This window comes from Mytilus edulis, chromosome 12 (assembly GCF_963676685.1).
Source record: "Mytilus edulis chromosome 12, xbMytEdul2.2, whole genome shotgun sequence".
Classification (NCBI taxonomy): Eukaryota; Metazoa; Mollusca; class Bivalvia; order Mytilida; family Mytilidae; genus Mytilus; species Mytilus edulis.
The window spans coordinates 46,103,857-46,126,093 of NC_092355.1; the positions used below are offsets into that span (position 1 = coordinate 46,103,857).

At 32.7% G+C, this 22,237-nt stretch overlaps 1 protein-coding gene across 2 annotated transcripts in view; it reads left to right on the forward strand.

The window, feature by feature from the left end:
* Positions 1–21,985, forward strand: part of LOC139498595 (prolyl 4-hydroxylase subunit alpha-1-like) — a 64,655-nt gene extending 42,670 nt beyond the window's left edge. Inside the window, exons 7-12 of one of the 2 annotated variants that reach the window (XM_071287056.1) lie at positions 6,955–7,025; positions 11,979–12,144; positions 14,831–14,917; positions 15,161–15,229; positions 20,620–20,716; positions 21,677–21,985. In XM_071287056.1, the coding sequence (XP_071143157.1) occupies positions 6,955–7,025; positions 11,979–12,144; positions 14,831–14,917; positions 15,161–15,229; positions 20,620–20,716; positions 21,677–21,741 (555 nt within the window). In that variant the 3' untranslated portion in view covers positions 21,742–21,985. The remainder of the gene's footprint in view (positions 1–6,954; positions 7,026–11,978; positions 12,145–14,830; positions 14,918–15,160; positions 15,230–20,619; positions 20,717–21,676) is intronic. The other variant, XM_071287055.1, reaches the window with a different exon arrangement.
* Positions 21,986–22,237: the final 252 nt, after the last annotated feature.

A 22,237-nucleotide genomic window follows, 5' to 3' on the forward strand; every position in this document is an offset into this window, starting at 1 on the left:
TGTGACTTTGCAGTTCTCCTGTTCATACTAATTTCGATTATGAAATAAATCACACTGGTTTTAAATGTATAAACCTCCTAGTTTATGTAAAAGCAATAAAACAAACAATATGAATTGAGAACACGAGGTTCCAGAGTAGATAATAAAACATCTTTTTGAGAATTTGTCTTTTTCAATACGACGCCAGTGCTTGTGATTAGTCGATGAAATATTTGTCAGACTCAAATTAGACGTGATAAAAAGCAGAATTCAAAGTGTATGATTCGTCCTTTCTTTGTATTTCCTCAGGGATTTTCTATCTTTTTTCTTGAGCTTTACCAAAAGGTTCTGTGATATTTCGGATAATCAATCGTCTTGACTTAAATTGTTTTATGATTTGTCCCAAATGGTAGGTTAGTTCGGATTCTTGCAGTCTCGAGAGTTCAACGATATACTATTTACATTTCGAGGGGGAAAAGAGACCTAGAAAATTTGATTTTTCAAACAAACCGGAAGAAGAAATTGTACGTGTTTTAACTTCGCCAACATTGAAAACACTTGCATCAGAACAGTAACAAAGCTGATACACTATTTGTACAAAATCTAAATGTAAGCTTAATTTTGGACCTGACATGCTCCCAAATGTTAGAGACATAGAAATCAAACTTTAAATCAGGCTTATTAATCATCTGTCATTTCATACAAAAGGTAGACACTGCCCAGTCACGAAACGAATTTTAAGGACATTCTATTGAGATGTCACCTTTCATATAACAGAGGGATTATTAAAATCTGGACACCGAGATAGAAAAAACTAAGTACTGTTGAACCAAATAAAACTTAAACATTGTTAAATATAAAGTAACAGCTAGGTCTGTATACATTTTCAACTGACCCATCCTTATTTCAGAACTAATTTCTCCAAATCACATAAACACTGATTGGCAATGTGAAATGATTTTCATATTCCAGATTTGATATAGGAATGACACAAATATAAAATTAACTTAATAATAACCTGTTTTATACTGATGTACAGTAGTTGTCGTTTGTTTATGTAATATATACGTGTTTCTCGTTTCTCGTTTTGTTTATATAGATTAGACCGTTGGTTTTCCCGTTTGAATGATTTTACACTAGTAATTTTGGGGCCCTTTATAGCTTGTTGTTCGGTGTGAGCTAAGGCTCCGTGTTGAAGGCCGTACTTTAACCTATAATGGTTTACTTTTTAAATTGTTATTTGTATGGAGAGTTGTCTCATTGGCACTCACACCACATCTTCCTATATCTATAGGCCTATGGAAAGAGTTTGATTGTAGGGTGCTGCTGTACCAGTCCACAAATGTTGATTATTTGTAATGATCGTAAATTGCAGAATGTCTAATCAATGATCTGACTAAAATTTGGTGGACATGGGTTTTCATGGTTCCTGATCGACTGAGGGTAAAATCAATTTCCTTAAAAGCAACACCCTTACCTTTCAGATCAAACGAAAGTCTTTTTTAAAACACGTTTATTTGTTTTGTAAACTCTATTTGTGTTAAAGTGTAAAATCACAAAATGATAGTACGTCACATTAATATACAGTAATGAGTAAATGAAATTATCTACATAAAGGGAAGCATGTAATATCATAAAAAGGAAATATTCTAAGTGATTTGAGTCTCAAAAAACTCATTTGATGAGAACATTGCATCTACTATGAATATTAGTAGACAGAAAAGGCCATACTCAGGTGTTGCTTCTATTATGTATACAAGTAGAAAGAAAATAATCATACTCAATTTTTTTGGGAACCTTTTTCTAATTTTTCTTATTTTTTCTTATATATTCCTGTAAAAGGAAACTTTTCCTTAATTTATACTTTAATAGATTTACAGTTAGTAGTAAATGAATTTATTCTTGAAGCAGTAACAACGAATTATTTACTTAAAGGAAGCTTTGTATGTCCATCTCTGAAGCGCGGCGTAAATTAAAGTTTTACGTGAAGACTCCATGCAGTCAGCTTATTTTATTATGATAATGTATTCAGCTTGAAAACTTCATTTACTCATTTATTATCACATTTCTTTCAAAGATTATCCCAACATTTTGATTTAGAGCCATTAATTAAAAAAGTGACATTTGTAGGAGGTATTAATGAGCAAAAAAGGACCTTATTATGACGACAATGCTGTTCTTTAGTGATTATATGTATCTCATATGCAATGTAATGATATTTGAAATTTTGTCTGTAGTATTAAACAGAATGAATCCTTAGTCTTGCCAAGGTTTTCTTCATTTGAAACAAAAATAAATTCTGCACAATTTTTTGAAAAGTGCAAATTAAACACAGACTTATATATTATAAACAATGTTGCATATATCTATGGCTTCATTCGTACTGCATATCATGCAATACACTTATTTCTCTGCAACAATTGTTCCGGAATTAGAATGACCATTGGATAAGGCTTCTTTTGAATAAAGCTATCAATCACAAATAGTAAATAAGTCTAATAATAAATGTGAAAAATGTAACGAATGATTCTAAATGTAGCTAGATAAAGCATTACTTATGTACCAGTTCTGTCAGGTCGGTATACAGTTATTTTTATCAATTTGTTATGTCTGTTATGGGTGCCTACTGTTGGTCACTATCATTTTATCTATCAAGTTAGTTGGAGGATTGAATGTTCAGAAAAAATGTTGATAGCGCTACTGTCCCAACCCAGGAGATTCGTGGTTGTTGTCCATGTTTCGTTAATTGCTCTTAATTTAAGTGGTTTAATGAATTGTCCTTTCAATTGTGCATTTTTTTCATCCCAGTTTACTACACGTAATTAGTTTTGTTGTAATTCAATCATTCGACCACGTTTTGTTGTAGCCATTAATGTTACCCTTAGCTGGATATGGGTTATGTATGTGCTAAACATGTTCAGTTATCGAAAAAAAAAGATGTTATTATTGAAAGTGAAACAAGGTAGACTGATTCCGCTCAACAAAAAATAATAAGCAAAAAGCATGATTTACTTGTTTTTGAAATTCAGGATATGAATTAAGCACACATAGAAAAATCGTTATTATGCGATTGATCGCGCTTGTCTGTGCATTTTCATTTAAATTTATACATGTGGCACCCGTCGTGTTGCTTATGTGATTACAAATCCGGTAAATAGTCTAATTCGGTAGGTCATATTCATGAAAGGGAAGGGGGTTGTAGTTACGACGTAAGGAACATATCCGATATCATTTATGAAACGGTTATTCCATAACGGTCAACCAACTCGTGATGGTGTTCGTAAAATTTACGAAGGGATGATTTCAACTTCACCATTTGGAACTCTTGTAATTTTACTTTCTATGTATGGGTTGTTTTCTCCTTTTTTTCTTGCCCTAAAGCTCGTATTCATAGGAGTTGGTTTAAAAACTCAGCAAAGATATAGCGTTCCGTTGAACTTAGACATATGCTTTACGTTCGATTCAAAACAGTAACACAAGAAAGTATAAAAAATCGTAATTCCTTAATTGCACCATTCATTTTTGTTTTTGAATAAGTGCATGTTCCTAAAGTATGCGCAAAATTTGAAGTAGTCTTCAGAACCTGTATCTACTTGGACCAAAATCTGGTCATAATGACCCCTTTCTTTTAACCTTTCAAAACAATAAACTGGGAATACGATAGTTTTAAGACAACAATATGAAATGTAAGTAAAGTGGCGCATACAATCCCTTGTACTGGTACATTTTGTGAACTACAATTATAAACTTAAGTTTTGGCGGTTCTTTGGGCCTTATTGGTTTTGTTTTGTTTTTTGTTGGCTTTTGTTTTTGGAGGGAGAGTTTTTTTTTAGGTTTTTTTTTGTATTTGTTGAAACTAGATTATTGATTGGCATGTGAAACAGGACGGTTGAAACTAATTGATCAGAAAGTGCACTTGTTTACTGTTTGACAAATCATAATTATCCATGTGTAATTTTGGGTCCTCAATGCTCTTCCAGCTTTGTATTTGTTTGGCTTTTTAACTGTTTTGATCTGAGCGTCACTGATGAGTCTTATGTAGACGAAACGCGCGTCTGGCGTATAAAATTATAATCCTGGTACTTTTGATAACTATTTACACCACTGGGTCGATGCCACTGCTGGTTGACGTTTCGTCCCCGAGGGTATCTCCAGCCCAGTAGTCAGCACTTCGGTGTTGACATGAATATCAATTATATGGTCATTTTTTATAATTTTTCTGTTTACAAAACTTTGAATTTTTTGAACAACTAAGGATTTTCTTACCCCAGGAGTAGATTACCTTAGCCGTATTTGGCACAACGTTTTGGAATTTTGGGTCCTCAATGCTCTTCCAACTTTGTATTTGTTTGGCTTTTTAACTGTTTTGATCTGAGCGTCACTGATGAGTCTTATGTAGACGAAACGCGCGTCTGGCGTATAAAATTATAATCCTGGTACTTTTGATAACTATTAACACATAGAAATATGAATGTTGTGAAATTTAATGGCTAGTGGGTCATTGAAATCTTTTTTTTTATCTTTTGATAAGGGAAGTGCATTTTAACAATTTTGGTGTTATGACATGGTCCGGTACCAACGTAAGATAGACAGTTTCTGATTAAATTACCAGTAGGATGATCTTCAAAATCTATGTACAGGGCGTGTTTTTACAATATTTCCCGAAAAAGCAGAAGAATTATTATGAAGAAATAAGGAATTTCACTTTATTGGAGATGGTTTAACTACGCAAAGCAATTTTTAAAACATAATCGAAGGACAGATTACAAAGAAAAAATCATTCAAATGTTTGTCCTGTAACTGTATATTTGTCCTGTAACTGTATATTTGTACTTTATATTTGTCTGTAACTGTATATTTGTCCTGTAACTGTAACTGTATATTTGTCCTGTAACTGTATATTTGTCCTGTAACTGTATATTTGTACTGTATATTTGTCCTGTAACTGTATATTTGTCTGTAACTGTATATTTGTCCTGTAACTGTATATTTGTCCTGTAACTGTATATTTGTCCTGTAACTGTATATTTGTCTGTTACTGTATATTTGTTCTGTAACTGTATGTTTGTCCTGTAACTGTATATTTGTCCTGTAACTGTATATTTGTCCTGTAACTGTATATTTGTCCTGTAACTGTATATTTGTCCTGTAACTGTATATTTGTCCTGTAACTGTATATCCTGTGACTGTATATTTGTCTGTAACTGTATATTTGTCCTGTAACTGTATATTTGTCTGTAACTGTATATTTGTCTGTAACTGTATATTTGTCTTGTAACTGTATATTTGTCCTGTAACTGTATGTTTGTCCTGTAACTGTATATTTGTCCTGTAACTGTATATTTGTCCTGTAACTGTATATTTGTCTGTAACTGTATATTTGTCTTGTAACTGTATATTTGTCCTGTAACTGTATGTTTGTCCTGTAACTGTATATTTGTCCTGTAACTGTATATTTGTCCTGTAACTGTATATTTGTCTGTAACTGTATATTTGTCTTGTAACTGTATATTTGTCCTGTAACTGTATGTTTGTCCTGTAACTGTATATTTGTCCTGTAACTGTATATTTGTCCTGTAACTGTATATTTGTCTGTAACTGTATATTTGTTCTGTAACTGTATGTTTGTCCTGTAACTGTATATTTGACCTGTAACTGTATATTTGTCCTGTAACTGTATATTTGTCCTGTAACTGTATATTTGTCTTGTAACTGTATATTTGTCCTGTAACTGTATGTTTGTCCTGTAACTGTATATTTGTCCTGTAACTGTATATTTGTCATGTAACTGTATATTTGTCTGTAACTGTATATTTGTCCTGTAACTGTATATTTGTCCTGTAACTGTATATTTGTCCTGTAACTGTATATTTGTCTGTAACTGTATATTTGTCCTGTAACTGTATATTTGTCCTGTAACTGTATGTTTGTCCTGTAACTGTATATTTGTCCTGTAACTGTATATTTGTCCTGTATATTTGTCCTGTAACTGTATATTTGTCTGTAACTGTATATTTGTCCTGTAACTGTATATTTGTCCTGTAACTGTATATTTGTCCTGTAACTGTATATTTGTCTGTAACTGTATATTTGTTCTGTAACTGTATATTTTTCCTGTAACTGTATATTTGTTCTGTAACTGTATGTTTGTCCTGTAACTGTATATTTGTCCTGTAACTGTATATTTGTCCTGTAACTGTATGTTTGTCCTGTAACTGTATATTTGTCCTGTAACTGTATATTTGTCCTGTAACTGTATATTTGTCCTGTAAGTGTATATTTGTCCTGTAACTGTATATTTGTCCTGTAACTGTATATTTGTCCTGTAACTGTATATTTGTCCTGTAACTGTATATTTGTACTGTATATTTGACCTGTAACTGTATATTTGTCCTGTAACTGTATATTTGTCCTGTAACTGTATATTTGTCTTGTAACTGTATATTTGTCCTGTAACTGTATGTTTGTCCTGTAACTGTATATTTGTCCTGTAACTGTATATTTGTCCTGTAACTGTATATTTGTCTGTAACTGTATATTTGTCCTGTAACTGTATATTTGTCCTGTAACTGTATATTTGTCATGTAACTGTATATTTGTCTGTAACTGTATATTTGTCCTGTAACTGTTTATTTGTCCTGTAACTGTATATTTGTCCTGTAACTGTATATTGGTCTGTAACTGTATATTTGTCCTGCAACTGTATATTTGTCCTGTAACTGTATATTTGTCCTGTAACTGTATATTTTTCTGTAACTGTATATTTGTACTGTAAGTGTATATTTGTCCTGTAACTGTATATTTGTCCTGTAACTGTATATTTTTCCTGTAACTGCATATTTGTCCTGTAACTGTATATTTGTTGCGTATTTTCAATATTCCCCCTAATAAGACAATTCCTTTACATTCTCTGTTGACGATACCTGACCCAATTTAAAAACATAAGTACTAAAGTGAATGTTCTTTTCTAAATAGTTCACAAGATCAACTGTTGTCCGCACAGGGAATTATAGAACGGTAGCTGACTCAATACGAATTAGTCAAACGTGAGTAAAAATAAGACATTCATCTTTAATGGTATTGATATCTTCTAATTTGGAAAACGCAGTAATATGTTTTCTCATTTCGTGTTCAGTAGAAAGCTGTTTCAATTTATTATAGTAAATATCCTTTCTATGTGGATTCTGTCTTGTTTATGCTTGTGTTTATGCTTGTGAATTGCATTAAAAAGGTTATTAAATATCCGTCATTTGTGAATTTTGAGTGATTAACGATAGGTTTTACTGGAGATTTTACAATTTTAGAGATTCAAAATTATCCTCAGTGGCTTATTTGTCTAAGTGTATCTCTCTCTACATACATGTTTTATTAAGATGTAAATATGCTTCAACAAGGGTAGTTGTTCATTATTTGTTGGTATTAATGGAAAATCCTAAAACAAATATGCGAAATTATATTAGTTTTTTTAAAGGAGACGATTACCCGGATACTACAAGAAATAAGGAAAAAATTAATGGTTTTAAGAAAGAAGACTTTATTTTAATAGTAGAAACCATTGAAAATTATGCTTATTAAATATGACGTCTGAATTGTAATGCAGAATAATTTGATTTGAATTTATGAATTGAATATAATTTACTTATATATCTGTGAAGCAGACTGATGAATTATTGACCCGACTTGAAGAATTCGTACTGATACTAACCAACATGTGACTGACATTGTCTGCTGTAATCAAAACTTAGAATAGCGTAGCGCTTAAGTACATGGCATGAGAATTTGAAATGAATGAGAACTTTTGGCTGATTGAAACAGATCAAATGTACCCATACCTTGTTTTGGTATATGCTAAGTAGCATTTCTTTTCATCTTGACATCAACCAAGATTTGATATCTTCAGTGTCTGCTAAAATCGAAAATTGACCAATTTAGGGCCAAAACACATAGAATGAGAAATTCAGGAATCCTTATATAAACATATATTGAAGGATTCAGTGATACATAATACAAACATGAATGAGAATGTGAGAAAAGCTTTCCAGATGCAACAAGAAAACATTTGACGAATTCAAACTGATCAAAGATTATGAAAATTTAAGTTATATACTCAGTAAATATTTGTATTGAATTTTTAAAAACAAACGGAACATTCCCTGAATATTTCATTTTGTTTTAAATAAAATAAATGGAAATAAATATACACTTAAAACAAACAAGAAAAGGGGATTTTATATCCCTGTATATCAAAAGTATCTTTAATCGGCACCTTATTAGCCAACATTAGCGACGGAAGGCACAATTGCAATGTCGGTCTTGCGAAGGTAGTAGATTTTTGGAAACTCCAGAGATCAAAGCCCGTAGCCTTGTGTCATTTACAATAAATACATTCATAACGTTGTTAAATGTCTACCTGATTCTCTAAAGGTACGTTGGTTGAATACGCTTTGAATAGTAAACCGTAAACTTGACCAGAGTATACAATGGTGTAAAATTCTACAGGGAAAAAATGTTATCAATAAGATGTGGGTTATGTCAATGAAAAGACTTCCTGTTAAACTTTCAAATTAAGGGACTACACTTGATATGGTGAATACATGTCAACAAGCGTTAGCCTTTCAAAAAGGGCTATTCGACTCTTAGCTAATGAAAATGGAAAGTGCTCTCGCTTTGTAGATTAATTCATTTACTAGAATAGCCACGTGCATCAATCAACAAATTTTACCACGTGAGGAAACACGCTATGAAGTAGTATCGTTTAACGTTGTTGTTTACTCCAACAGATTCGACTATTTATAGATAAAGGTTACCTGTGTAAAATCTAATTGCTAAAATAGAGAGGACAAATCCGATACTCTACGGGATTGAAGGACATTTACTTGGTTTGGATTGTCCTAACCAATCAATAAACTTTGATTATTCACGTCTCGTAATATCTTCCAATCAGGTAGCAAGAAAAATGCACGCACAAACTGTCCATCGTTCAATTCTTAATCTCGACTCCTAGGAGTCGAGAATAAGACGGAATCGCAGCCGCATTTACAACAATTATTGGCTTGTAAATGTATGCTCCTTCGTAAAAACATCACCTAACACATCTAGTAGCTTGAAAATGAGGGTTTATTGAATAGGGGCAGAATTATTGCCTTGCAGTATGTCCACAACGAAGCTCGTATAATTATTGCAATGGTTCGTTAGCGTTCAGAATGAATGTACTGAACACTTCTTTTTATGACATATTGGATTCAATGTTCTCATTTCTATGTAGCATACCGCTGTCCAATAACCATAAATCGATTAAGCGAAAACAAATCTGGGTCAAAAAGCAAACCGAGGGAAGCACATCAACTATAAGAAGAAAACAACGGAATAACAAAAACACTTATGAAACGTATAAAAGCAAATGAGATTAAGATCAGGATATTGAGTAGGTTCATTATCTCTTGTTAATTTCTGAGCTAAAGAAGACATCCCTGATTATCTTAATATGGTTGTTGCCTTTTATCTTTTTCTTGCATGGCAATATATCACGCTCCGATTAATGATACTAAAACTGTGTTAATTATGTTTGCTTCTCTAGCATCATGAGACTTTCAATTTGCTATTAATTGGTTATAATACTTTTCAACGGTTAAGACGATGTATATTTCGTCCATAACAACGAACATTATAACTGCTAGTATGTGATTTCTTCAATAATATATCAGAAAATATAACAACTGACACTTTCCATCTTTTTTTATGTGCAAAAAACTAGATCAACGATTTGCCGATTTTTTAATTTGAACTAATAAGTGTACTGACATAAGAGAAATATGTTGGACAAATCGTGAGAATTTTGTACTGGTAGATAACAACTTTCGCTATCTAATTTAAATAGTAATAATAAACTCATTATTATATAGAAATTCAATGAGTCAGTTTGATATCAAGTGATACCCATTTCTCACTCGTCATGAAACCTATAATTAGGTCTTTCCACTTTTCTGTGGAAAGACCTATTGTTTTTCTTCTGATTATTTTTTTTTTTTTTTTCTTCCGCCTAATTTTGTTCTTGCGATAAACATTTGTTTCGCAATATGTCGCTTAGATATTTGGTATATGATATCGAACAGTTTATGCGCTTTTGAAATTTACCCTGCGTAAACGAATACTTTTCTTTGTAGGAGTTATCTCCCCAAACACTGTTTTCCTTGTTAGCGCATCTCCTTCGCAACCGTAAAAGATTATGACAAATTTATTCTACAAAATTGCTCGTTATATCCTTCGCATGATTTGTCCTATTTTGACCGAAGCGATATGACCGCTCCATATGAGAGTTATTTCCCCTTATGCATCTGATATAAGTGATATGAATTTCTATCTTATAAATCATAAGTGATAGAGACCTAGGATCTTTTGATTTGAGGTCCTTGGTCCCAAAAAATGAAAATTAGGTCAAGGTCAAAGGTCAAGGTCATATTCTAATATTTGAATTTGGCTTATTTTCACTTATATCCAAAGATATCAACAAATAATTTTTACTAAATTGTTAGTTGCGACATGTCGTAAGATGTAAATTTTGATTGCAAGCGTACGTTGAATGCAAAAGGGAGTTTTCTCCCCTCTTGTATTTAAAAATACGCGTTTGGTGATATAACTCATTAACTAAATATAATTAAGACCTATGGTCTTTTGATTTGAGGTCCTTGGTTTATGACCTTGAAATTGATCTCAAGGTCATAGCTTAATTTGACGTTCTAGATTTTGACCTTTGCTTTTATTCTATATGTATACATGATAAAGATATACAACTTTTAGAAAAAGGTATCAAACCATTTAACCTTGTAAAAAACAACCGGAAGTGACCTTTTGTAAACCGGAAATAGCTATTTTTTTGTACTTTATTAATATAAAAGTATATAGAACCAGATATTTTTGGAATCAGTGTCAAGTAAATGTTTAAATATAATCGGAAGTAACATTTTTTCAAACCGGAAGTAACAAATTATCTCCCTTATTTAAAAAAAAATGTATGGAACCAATATATTTTTGGAATCAGCTTACTAGGAGCTATCATTTGACAATTGAAATGACATTTTAAACTTAGTTTCACAACTTTTCATATCAAAATACATTGTTTTGATGGAAAGACCTTCAATTGTTCTCTGAACAATTGGTTTTTAATTATAATAGAAGTCATGATATGCTCGTGTGTATTTTATGTTGACGCGTACACGTCATTTACTTCTTAATATACTTCTTTATATTCTTGATATACGAAGTTCATTGTATTAATTTCAACATGAATCATGTCATTAGCTGTGGCTTTATAGGTATTACTATGTTTCTGTCAAAACTAGCAGTCGAAAATTACCATGAAGCTCTTTTTATAACAATTAAGTAAATAAACTCATCATAGAAGCCAGGATTAAATTTTCTATATTCGCCAGACGCGCGTTTCGTCTACAAAAGACTCATCAGTGATGCTCGAATCAAAAAATGTTAAAAGGCCAAATAAAGTACGAAGTTGATAATTAAGAGCGTTTTATTTTTTAGCCTTCTTTTACTTTAGGGGTATCAACCCATAAAGAATTATACTAAATTATTTTTAACCCCAACCTGACCCTAACCCATACATAAACCTACCACAAGTCCTAACCCTAAAACCTAACCCTAACCTAAAACATCCCCTTACCTAATCATAACCACGAATTAATATTAACTCTAAAGTATAGGACCCCTTAAAGTAAAAGAGGGCCTATTTTTTTTTAAATCTGAATGGTTCATTTTATAGTTGTATTAGCAGTTAAAGAATCTAATGGGTTTGTTTTCGGACCTTAAATAATTAGTCCATTTAAGCTGTACTGAGTCATTACGATATAAATATTTCTTGATATTCACGTTTCTTCTTTTATAACATTTACTGATTCGCGTATATGAGGTCTGATATCTTATGGTGTTTAATAAGTATGATTGACTGTGAATTGCTATAAACTTGGATTTTTTTTATCTAATTTCAGAGCCTGGTTGTATGATGGACCTGGTATAGTTGAAAAAACGACCCACAGAGTTGGCTTACTTACAGGCTTAGCCACAAAGTCCTCGCCACGTTTCAGCAATACAGAAGCTTATCAAATAGTTAATTATGGAATAGGAGGAATGTATCACCCACATCATGATGCATTTGTAAGTTGAATAGATATAGTTATCGATTTCTCTGAACTGATTTAGCCGAAATTTATTTAGAGCTAGAATATGATGCGACGTATAATTTATTATTTTCTGATCATCAACACAGGTCTGTCGCGGCAGATGTAGCCGCCAGAATACCAAAGAAATCTTTGTTATGCCCCATTTCTAACATAAAATACTGTAATTTAAAGTCTCTTGAAATGTCAGAAAAGTTTTAATGATATCTACTCATATGTTCAATTGTAGTAGTTAATCAATTATCAGGCTTATAAATCCAACCCACTTGTCTGTCAAAGCAACTAAGCTCCGCCTTTGCACGTGAAATTGGAAATGATTGACGTGAAAATCAATAGTCTGTTACAACAGCATGGAATATTATTTTCGCACGGCACAGTTAACGCTATATATTTCTTTTAAAAACTATGTAAAAATAGAGCAATTTTACTAAAATTACAAAATTACTATAGAAAGGCATTCTTACAGGAAGTATAATAATAAATTATAACTAAACGTAAAATTACTTGAACTTAAAGTCATAAGAAACCTCAAATTAAATTAAAAAAAATAATGCACATGTTTTTTTATAACTCAATGGATAGTTTTCATTATAAAACTTATGTACATATACTTTTTTCTGTAGAAAATTATTTAATTTGTTTATATTTAGAAGAAGTTTACTTTATTTTAATTCCTTCCAGTAAGCAATTCCCCGACATATTTTCCGTATGCAAAGTAACCTCAGTGTGACCCATTCTCGTAAAAATGCAGTGATCGCAATACGCATGTATGTTCTTAAAATAAACTGTTATCTGATTGTACATGTTAAGCACGTGCACAATAGCCATGTTTTTTTGTGTGTTTATTGTTGACAAACAGGTGACTATCGTTCAACTTCTGCTTCAAAACACGAACTTTAATTACCTGCCATATTTACACAACAACACTGACCGATTGAATAAAAAATTGACGATTATACGAAATTTATGCGAAAAAAAATGATAAGGGAACAGTCATTATTTATCAGCTGAGGGAGTCGGTGCATTTTAGGGGGGGTCATTACCAAAAATATCACACAGCTGGGGGGGGGGGGGGGGGGTTGCCATCAGAATTTTTGTTTTACTGGTGGGGGGGGGGGGGGTCACATAATTATAGTTTTTATGTCTGTCAAGTATATAAATTGTTGACGATATTAAAGTAAAATATGGGGGGTTGCCAACAAAACTTTTTGATGTGAAAAGTTGAACTATATGATTAGAAAATTAAAATCCATGAAAACGTTTATAAAACTTTAAAATTTTAATAAACTTGATAAAGATATTAAATGTATTGAGACATTTTGTACACGAACATTGGAGTTAAATTGCGATCTATATTTTTCCATTTAAATGCTTACTTTACCCTTTTTTTCTTCTTGCATGTCAGAAATTCATGTTTCAGAAAAAAATCCAAACAAAAATTGATGTGATATGTATTCAGGCGGATTTTCTCAAAAGTAGAATTAAACTGAAAAATATTAACTAAAATCAGTTTTATCAGCTTCAAAACAAAGAACATGGAAGGTCATGATGAACATCAAGGGAATATAAAACTACCATATAGTTTTTGTGCTTTATCCAATAAAAATATTTGAAAATATTTAGAGAATATCAGTTAAAAATAACTGTGAACATGCAGACAAACTAAATTATCTTTATCAAATTAATAAGTTCAAGCTACTTATACGAAATAATAGAACTTATAAGAATGTACTATAAAAAATCAGTACAAAATCAAAGAAAATGACTGCAATCAGGGAAAATCTCTTTCTGCCATGCATACTCGGTAACAGATAGTGTCAATGTCCACATTCTTCTCATAATTATTTACCCACTGTTAATTAATAGGGTATTTTTTTTAGTGGGAAAGGGGGGGGTCATACTTATGAAACATCATTTAAAGGGGGGTCATTATGTGGTTCATAAAAAATATGGGGGGTTGCCAACAAAACTTTTTGATGTGAAAATTTGAACCGACCCCCTCAGCTGATAAATAATGACCATTCCCTAAAATCGTGCACAGAAGACTAAGTTTATGATATGTGTATGCATTGGTTCAAGAATTGGAAAAACATTATTTTTTTAGCGATCACTAGTTTCTTATGACTTTAACGTTAACTTAAATTAAAAACAATAGCATCGTTCTTTTTGGTACTCACATATATATAACTGGTTTATAACAGCTAATATAAACATGTACTTGTATTTCTGCATTATACAAGGTCGAATTATCCTAGACTGTTCATGACATATTTATAATCAATCCCTTGGGTATGTACGGATTGATCTTTGTCTTGAATACATGATTGCATAACGGTTGTTATTTGTTTGGAACTAGCTTTCTGTAACTGCAAGTACTCTAAGATCGTTACTTTGTTCTAGTTATGTTTTGTCAGTTGTGTTTGAGCTTTCTATCGATCTGATGCGTTCAGCTCCTTACACCTGATTTTTATGTTTTGTTCTTATCTTGTGCTGTGACATTACTATCCTTGGTTTTGGAAGGGTTAGGCGCCTACAATCATGTTAAGCCCCGATTTGGTTCTTTGTGTGTCTGTCCCAATCAGGAGTCTGTAATTCATTGATTGTAAATTCTTTCTGCTTATAATATTTAATAGAGTAACGTGATCAGCCTATACTTATTTCAGGAAAAACCTTTATGGGGTCCGCCAAATAAAAACGACCCTTTGGAATTGATAGGAACTGGTGACAGAATAGCAACCTGGATGTTCTATGTAAGTTTTTACAAATCGATGTATAAAAGTTTTAAATGTTCCCATACTTAAGACGCCATGTTGAAATGTAAGGTAGTAAAAGAAGGTAGTATTCATTTTTTTACGTACGATACTAGAAATTAAACATTCAATTTGATTCATTCTAAAATGGTCATAAAAATTCAGGAGTTTTCTGTTTTACAAAATGAAGATAATAATCATCTCATAAATGTGTATATTATATTTTGTTTTACATGTTTTCAGTTAAATGACGTTAAAGTAGGTGGCGCCACAGTATTTCCAAGTATAAATGCCAGAGTTCCAGTTAAAAAGGTAAGCCGATCAGTCACGGCAACTTTATTTTGCGTTAAGCAATAATATTAACAAAAAAACATAGCTTTGGCTTGTAAATGTCATTTTTCTTATAGCATCCTTGTAAGTCTCAAGGATTGTATGACAATCCAAGTAGTCATATAGGTAAGCCCAAGTAATTATTTCAAGTAATCCTAAGTAATACCCGAGGAATTTGCAACAAATCCAACGCTTGTATAATTTACTTCCAAGTACATGAAAATAAGAAAAAAAATCATTTTTTATTGTTAATTGCCTACATCTACTTTTTTAATCAATTCTTTGGTGAATACTTTTGTATTACATAGTGAAAAAAACCAGCATGAAATAAGGATAAACACTCACTAATGGTCTTGTAGTGGGATGCTTGATATATGTAGGTATGGCAGATTTTAAGCAAAATTGCTCAGATTGTGGTATAAGCATGAAATTTTGCATAGTACTATAGTACTAGTATAGGTCGTGGACAATATTTTCAGCTATGAACCCATTCTGGTAGTTGACATTTGCGGTAATGAAGGCCAATTTTAAAATGACGGACGTTGGATAAAATACTTTGTAAATAAAGTGATAATACTTATCTGAGTTGAACAAGATTGATTAAAATTAGTTATGCTCCTATTTATGTGAGTCCATTTTGAAAAATATTGAAATTTGTAAGCCAAAGTAGGTCGACCTTCAAAATCAAAATCGACAAAAATAAATCGTTTGGTTATTATTGTCTACTAAAAAGTTTCTGAAAAAACTTTCAAAAAAACCCCATTGGCATTGTGTGCATAAGAAGTATTATATCATACAATAATTCATGTCATAACGAAATCAACTGCTTATATGTTCTCAATGACAACATAAATATCACAAAATAAATGAGTAGTCAAATCACTTAATAGCGGTCACTGTATTTTAATCCCTTTCATATTGTCCTCCACATTTACATAGAGCAGTACAACTTAATGATGCCTTTACAAATTTACATCGTCCTCGTGAACCATTTTCACTTTTACATCCACATTTTATCAGATCAGCACAGGATTCTGACGCTTGATGTAGCGATATCCAGAATCGTTCCCATACCCCTTCTTTGATCCGTTTCCAACCCCAGCTGGAAGGGGATGGTGTTTCTTGGCGTTTAACAAGAGCTTGTCCCCAACAAAATACTGCATTTAAGCAGCTCTCTTAATGTGTTGGTGAAATGCGGCAGAGCTTGGAGAAATATTTTCAATAGATCGTCCTTTTCTCGTGAATAGATCTTTCCCTGCTGCATCCAATCACTTGCTGGTCCTGTCATACATTAAGACGACACAACGCTCAATGTTAAAAGCAGATTCAGTAACACAATCTTCATTGGGTTTATCACTCAATATTTAGAAATCTTCAGTCACCGCATCAAAGGATGACCATGTTTCCCATGCAGTTTTCTTTCCACGATTCGAAAACGACGATACTTGGTCACAACCACTAAATGCATTGAGGAACAGTAGTGCATTGGACATTGACGGCCCCATAAACAGAGCAATTTCATGGACAGGGATGTGCCTGAAGTTTTTTCCAACTCCAAATGCCATCCATATGCCATCCATAAAGATGTTATGTTCAATTTGTGCATTGCTGATGATGCAATTACAACAACGTCGGTGTCAACGGTTCTCATCATATTTGTTTGCATTCCACTTTTCACCGATTCTGCAACATGTAATACGAGTGTCCACCTCTTCATGATTACACGGTGATATGTCGCCGTTATTCTTATCTGGTCTGTTGCTTCTCTTCCCTTTGTTGAAACTACTGTTGTATGACACTTGTGCTGAGCGTCAATAGATGTTCCGCTAGAGTGGCAAATAACTCTCTTGTTATCGTCAATTCTTAGAAATGACTCCCGATTACCAGGAATAGTAGAATTTGCCTGCAAACATCGTCTTATACCTTTTCCACGCTTACCACGAATTGATGCATTCAAGCTGTCCTGACGGTTTCATCCCATATAACATCTTTCTGACTGCATGACTTCAAGTAATTATTAATGTGAGGAAGGAGAACTTGCTTAGAGTAATCTTTTAAGGTTTTGCAAAACCTAGGCTTCAGTATGTTGACAATAACAGCTCCGTCTAGAATAATGGCATCTAAATCAGGACTCTCAGTTACAATTACGCATATTTTCTCTAATGGCACCAATAAATCTGACTTGGAACTAAGTCTCAACTGACCAAACTGGAACAGTGAAGGTAGGTTTGCGTGGTTTTCATGACACAAAACTCATCAAGATCACTATCGTGAACCTGGCAAAACACATACAGCTGGGAAAATAAAGAACAATTCTGCTTTGAGAATCACTTCTTAATTCCGGGCGACTGAAGAGGTGTAATTGGTTTTGTTTAGTTGGATCGGAAAGTGGTGTTGTCCTCTTGTCAAGACGTTCCCTCACATACTCATTATACTTATTATTCCCTATTTCTTCAATATTTCTAACTGTGTTTGCAACTTTTGGATTTATTATGTCACGTGTGTCCAAGACTGAAAGATCTTCTGATTCCTCCAAAAATGATTTTCCCATTTCATCTATTGTAGCTGTCAATGTTATAACTTGTTTCAAAAAGGCCTTCTGCTTACTTTCAACCTGTTCATAGTGTCTAACATCTGGACCTTATTTTGTTCATGCTTAATCAGTTCTTGTGGTAACTCATATTCATTGACCGCGCGAGCCTTTTCTGGGCCACACACCATCCAGCGAAGAAGTGGAGACGCATTCTCCGTTAGTCCAATAACTCCACCTTCACCCTTTACCACCTTGTTAATTTGCTCAAAAGCTATAGCAGATAATGTGTTGTGCATTTTGTAAACACCGAAATGTCCGGTCTCAAATTCTGAAGCAATACTGGGTGCAATTGGGTCCAATGCCAACACATCCCGAACATAAATAGGACGTTATCGAGCGTAATTATGGTAATCTAAAGCGAAAAACCAAGATAGCAGCATATTAAGAGAGGTTATATACAGGTTGAAATTCCCTTCTCGGAGAGATCGAACAAATATAAGAATGACGATTCCCAGCATCAATGTAAGTGACCAGAAATGAAACGAAGGGCTGTCAATTTCTCTCATTTCTTCCCACTCTTCGAAGCTGATAATGTTTTCTTCTTGATCATCAACTGTATCTAAAATTGTCTGTAGGCTTTATGCATTAGAATATGTAAGGAACAAGCAGTCATTTGATGGGCATGTCGAGTTCGGGTCACATGTGATACTTTGAGGAATGATTCTGCTGTTCCCGCGGATGGAACGTTTGACTGACTCAAAGCATTCACTATTTTTAGCCAATCTCCAAATGTTCTCAAAGCAGCATTTTCAATATAAAGACCATTAAACATGACTACAATATATATTTCCCCATATCTTGCAGGCCAATTCCATTGGATGTTTTTAGCAAGGGCATATAGAGGTTGATCACATGCCCTGACTGTTATTTGTCCTGGGTTCAAGAAACACATACACTCTTTAATAATTGTCATCGAGTGGCGAATGATTGCAGTGGATTTTGCTTAGTCTTGAAACAATGGTAAAACTGAACTAATATCATGTTTTTGTGTCTTCTATCTCCCGACGTATATTATTAAACCACCTGCAAATCAGAAATATTAGTTACATGCATTTTTGTAATCCTTCGATGATTTCCTTGTGTGTCTTGTAGACTACCAAATGTTGCATGCATGCATGATAATATAAATAATTTAAATGTGTTCTGATATGTATGTATCGTAGACAAGAATGGTCAGTATAAGCAGATCTAAGGGAGCAACGATATACTGAGTCCTAAATTGTATAGTTTATCTACAAGGTCTCGTTTCCTTGTTTCTTCATGAATTACCATCCCCAAATATATATATAGCGGAGGCTCTCTGAAATTCCGTGGCCTTCATTAAACTTTTCCAAGTTGAGTGATGAGGGAAACCAATTCAATGCACAGCATCTTTGTAAAATAGCATCAAAGGACTCATAACCAGCTCCGATATTAATGTCTGTTCTTTGTTATCTGCTGGGCATTGTAAGTCGTCATGTGTTCTCTCTTGACTTATCATACATCTTTTCCAGTCTATTTGTTCAAGTTTTCCAGTGTTTCCAGTGTTTTCAATATCTACAAGTTTGCTCTTTTTCGACATAGTGTGGTCATATATCTATATGTTATTTTCTATTTTAAGTACAAGAAATTATGCATTAGGGCTTATTTGACCACACGGTGAATACCAAATACAAATAGCAACATCTTACAAGAATAATTTTATTAGCTAGCTTTAAATATATCAATTCATTTGTTTAAATGCAAATAATAAAATAAAATATAACAGCAAATAAATTTATTTAAAAATTTAGTTTTTAAAATGGCCACCATTCAAGATGGTAAAACTGTAAGTACAAGAAATTCTGCATTAGGGCTTATTTGACCACATGGTGAATACCAAATACACATAGCAACAGTCTTACAAAAATGATTTGATTAGCTAGCTTTAAATATATCAATTCATTAGTTTAAATGCAAATAATAAAATAAAATATAATAGCAAATAAATTTATTTAAAATTTTTGTTTTTAAAATGTCCACTATTCAAGGTGGCCGCCAGTAATTCAATTCCTGATGTCCTCAAATTATAGTCCTTATTATAAGTGAAAAATATACCAAGTTTTATAACAAGTGGTAAATCCATTTTTTCACAATTTTTTTCTGATTTTGTTATTTATTTTCAGGAAGCCATTTAAAAATGGCCGCCACGAGCCGCAATTTTGATTTTTAGAAATGGGTCCATAGCTATAAATGTTTACCATGACCTAAAACTCTGCAAAGTTTGATGCTTTTACCACCTTCTGAACAATTGTTTCACAAATCGACAAGACTATATATTGGATATTTGAGGATGTCGCGTGAATAAAAAGCCTGTATGTAGCTTTATTGTCGTACATTGCATCTTTTTTATACAGTTCAATGGTGTGTATATATATAAATATATAACTACTCTGAATATTAGCACAACAATGCAAAATCTGCAAATCTGCGAAAGCAATTTTTTCTTCCTTTCCTCGCAAAGATCACCGGGATTCGAACTCATGCTATTTGAATATCGAGACAACACTAACTGCACTGTAACCATAGCTCTAGACAACTCTTTGGAGCAACGAAAATTGGAAAAGAATTTATCTCTAGAGTTGTCTCCCATTTTCGGCTAACCGTAACTTTACGTTACGTCCATCCGCTTACCACCAGTGCAGGTGTTTAAACTAATTAAACTTTGAAGACAAACGTTAACATTTTAAATATAAAGTCAGTAGGGCGTGAACTGAACATGTCAATATCATGTGAGGTAAGTCGATCATTTTATTTCTAGGGCTCAGCTGCTTTCTGGTATAACTTACTTCCAAGTGGAGAAAATGACCAAAGAGTATTACACGCAGGATGTCCTGTTGTTATTGGTTCTAAATGGAGTAAGCTATTCATAATCAAGTACTGGTACTAGTAAATGATTTTCACGAACTTTGATATAATGCTGGAAATAGATATCCTCGTATTCGTTTACACGGAAGGAAATTCTAGATATATTGTTTAAATAATAAAAAAGAAAGATGATATGTTATATGATTTCTAATGAGACAACTATCAACAAGAGACCCTATGACGTAGATGTACAGCCAAAAATATCATTTAAACAACTTATTACCGTAATTCTCCGGTTTGGATTTCTTCATGACGTCAGGCTGTAATGGAGAACTAAATTATTGTTTCCGTATTTCAAAAAAAAAACCGACCTTGCTCCCAATTTATTAATGAATGCAAAGTGCAACTTGTTTTGATAAATTCTGTTTGCTTATATATGTCTATTTGAATAATACAATATATTTTCGATCAAATTTTACAACACACAAATGCATGGCTAGTTTAATGCTTGAAATAAAATATGCAAGAAAGAAAAAAAAACTACACTTAACGAAAAATATTGTTTCTATTGTAAACGATATGCATTGTGAGAAAGTCGTAGAGGAATATCATATTTGTAAGAAATATAGAAGATTTCAATAAATTGGATACGTTCGAAACATTAAACAGTTAATATTTTCTTTTTTGTATCATGATATAAGTTGAATAAAACCAAATCTATTCACAGTTAAATTTTACACCACATAAATAACGGCTTCATAAATGTATGAAACAAGCAAAAAATATTTACCACAAAAATGTTAGTAAAATAAGATGTGTCGCGACGTCGGCAAACATTACAGAGAAGTGAAATATGCGCAGAAACTGTCAAACTTGGAATTACGTCAGAATATTTGTAATCATAACTATTATTTTTCTAAATATTAGATTTGCAATTTATTTACACGTGGAAACTTTACAAAAACATAAAGACTCGAATGAATGAATGACTATTTTTATGTATGTTTCAGTTGGTAACAAATGGATACGTGAAGGTGGCCAGATGCTTCAAAGACCTTGCGATCTTAACCCGTAACAGTAACTATTTTATATGTAGACCTTGGGATCTCAACCTGTAACAATAACTATTCTATTTGAAATGCTTCAGAGGCTTTGCGATCTTAAACCGTAAAAGTAACTATTCTATATGTAGACCTTGTGATCTCAACCCGTAACAGTAACTATTCTATATGTAGACCTTGCGATCTTAACCCGTAACAGTAAATATTCTATTTGAAATGCTTTAGAGGCTTTGCGATCTTAACACGTAACAGTAACTAGTCTTTATGAAGCATCAGTAAGCAAATTACAATTATGTAGACTGTCAAGTTGACATTTTTATGATGATCTACTCAGGACAGATTAAAAAGAGATTTTATTTCGGAAATTCCAAGTTTCATTTCATTAAAGACAGCTGATAATAGTAATATTAATGACCACCTATCGTCTGATATGAACTTGTTTGTCTTGTTTTGTTTTTCGTCGATATGTCGAAGTTCTGACACGACACGTGCAGATTTTTTGTATAATAC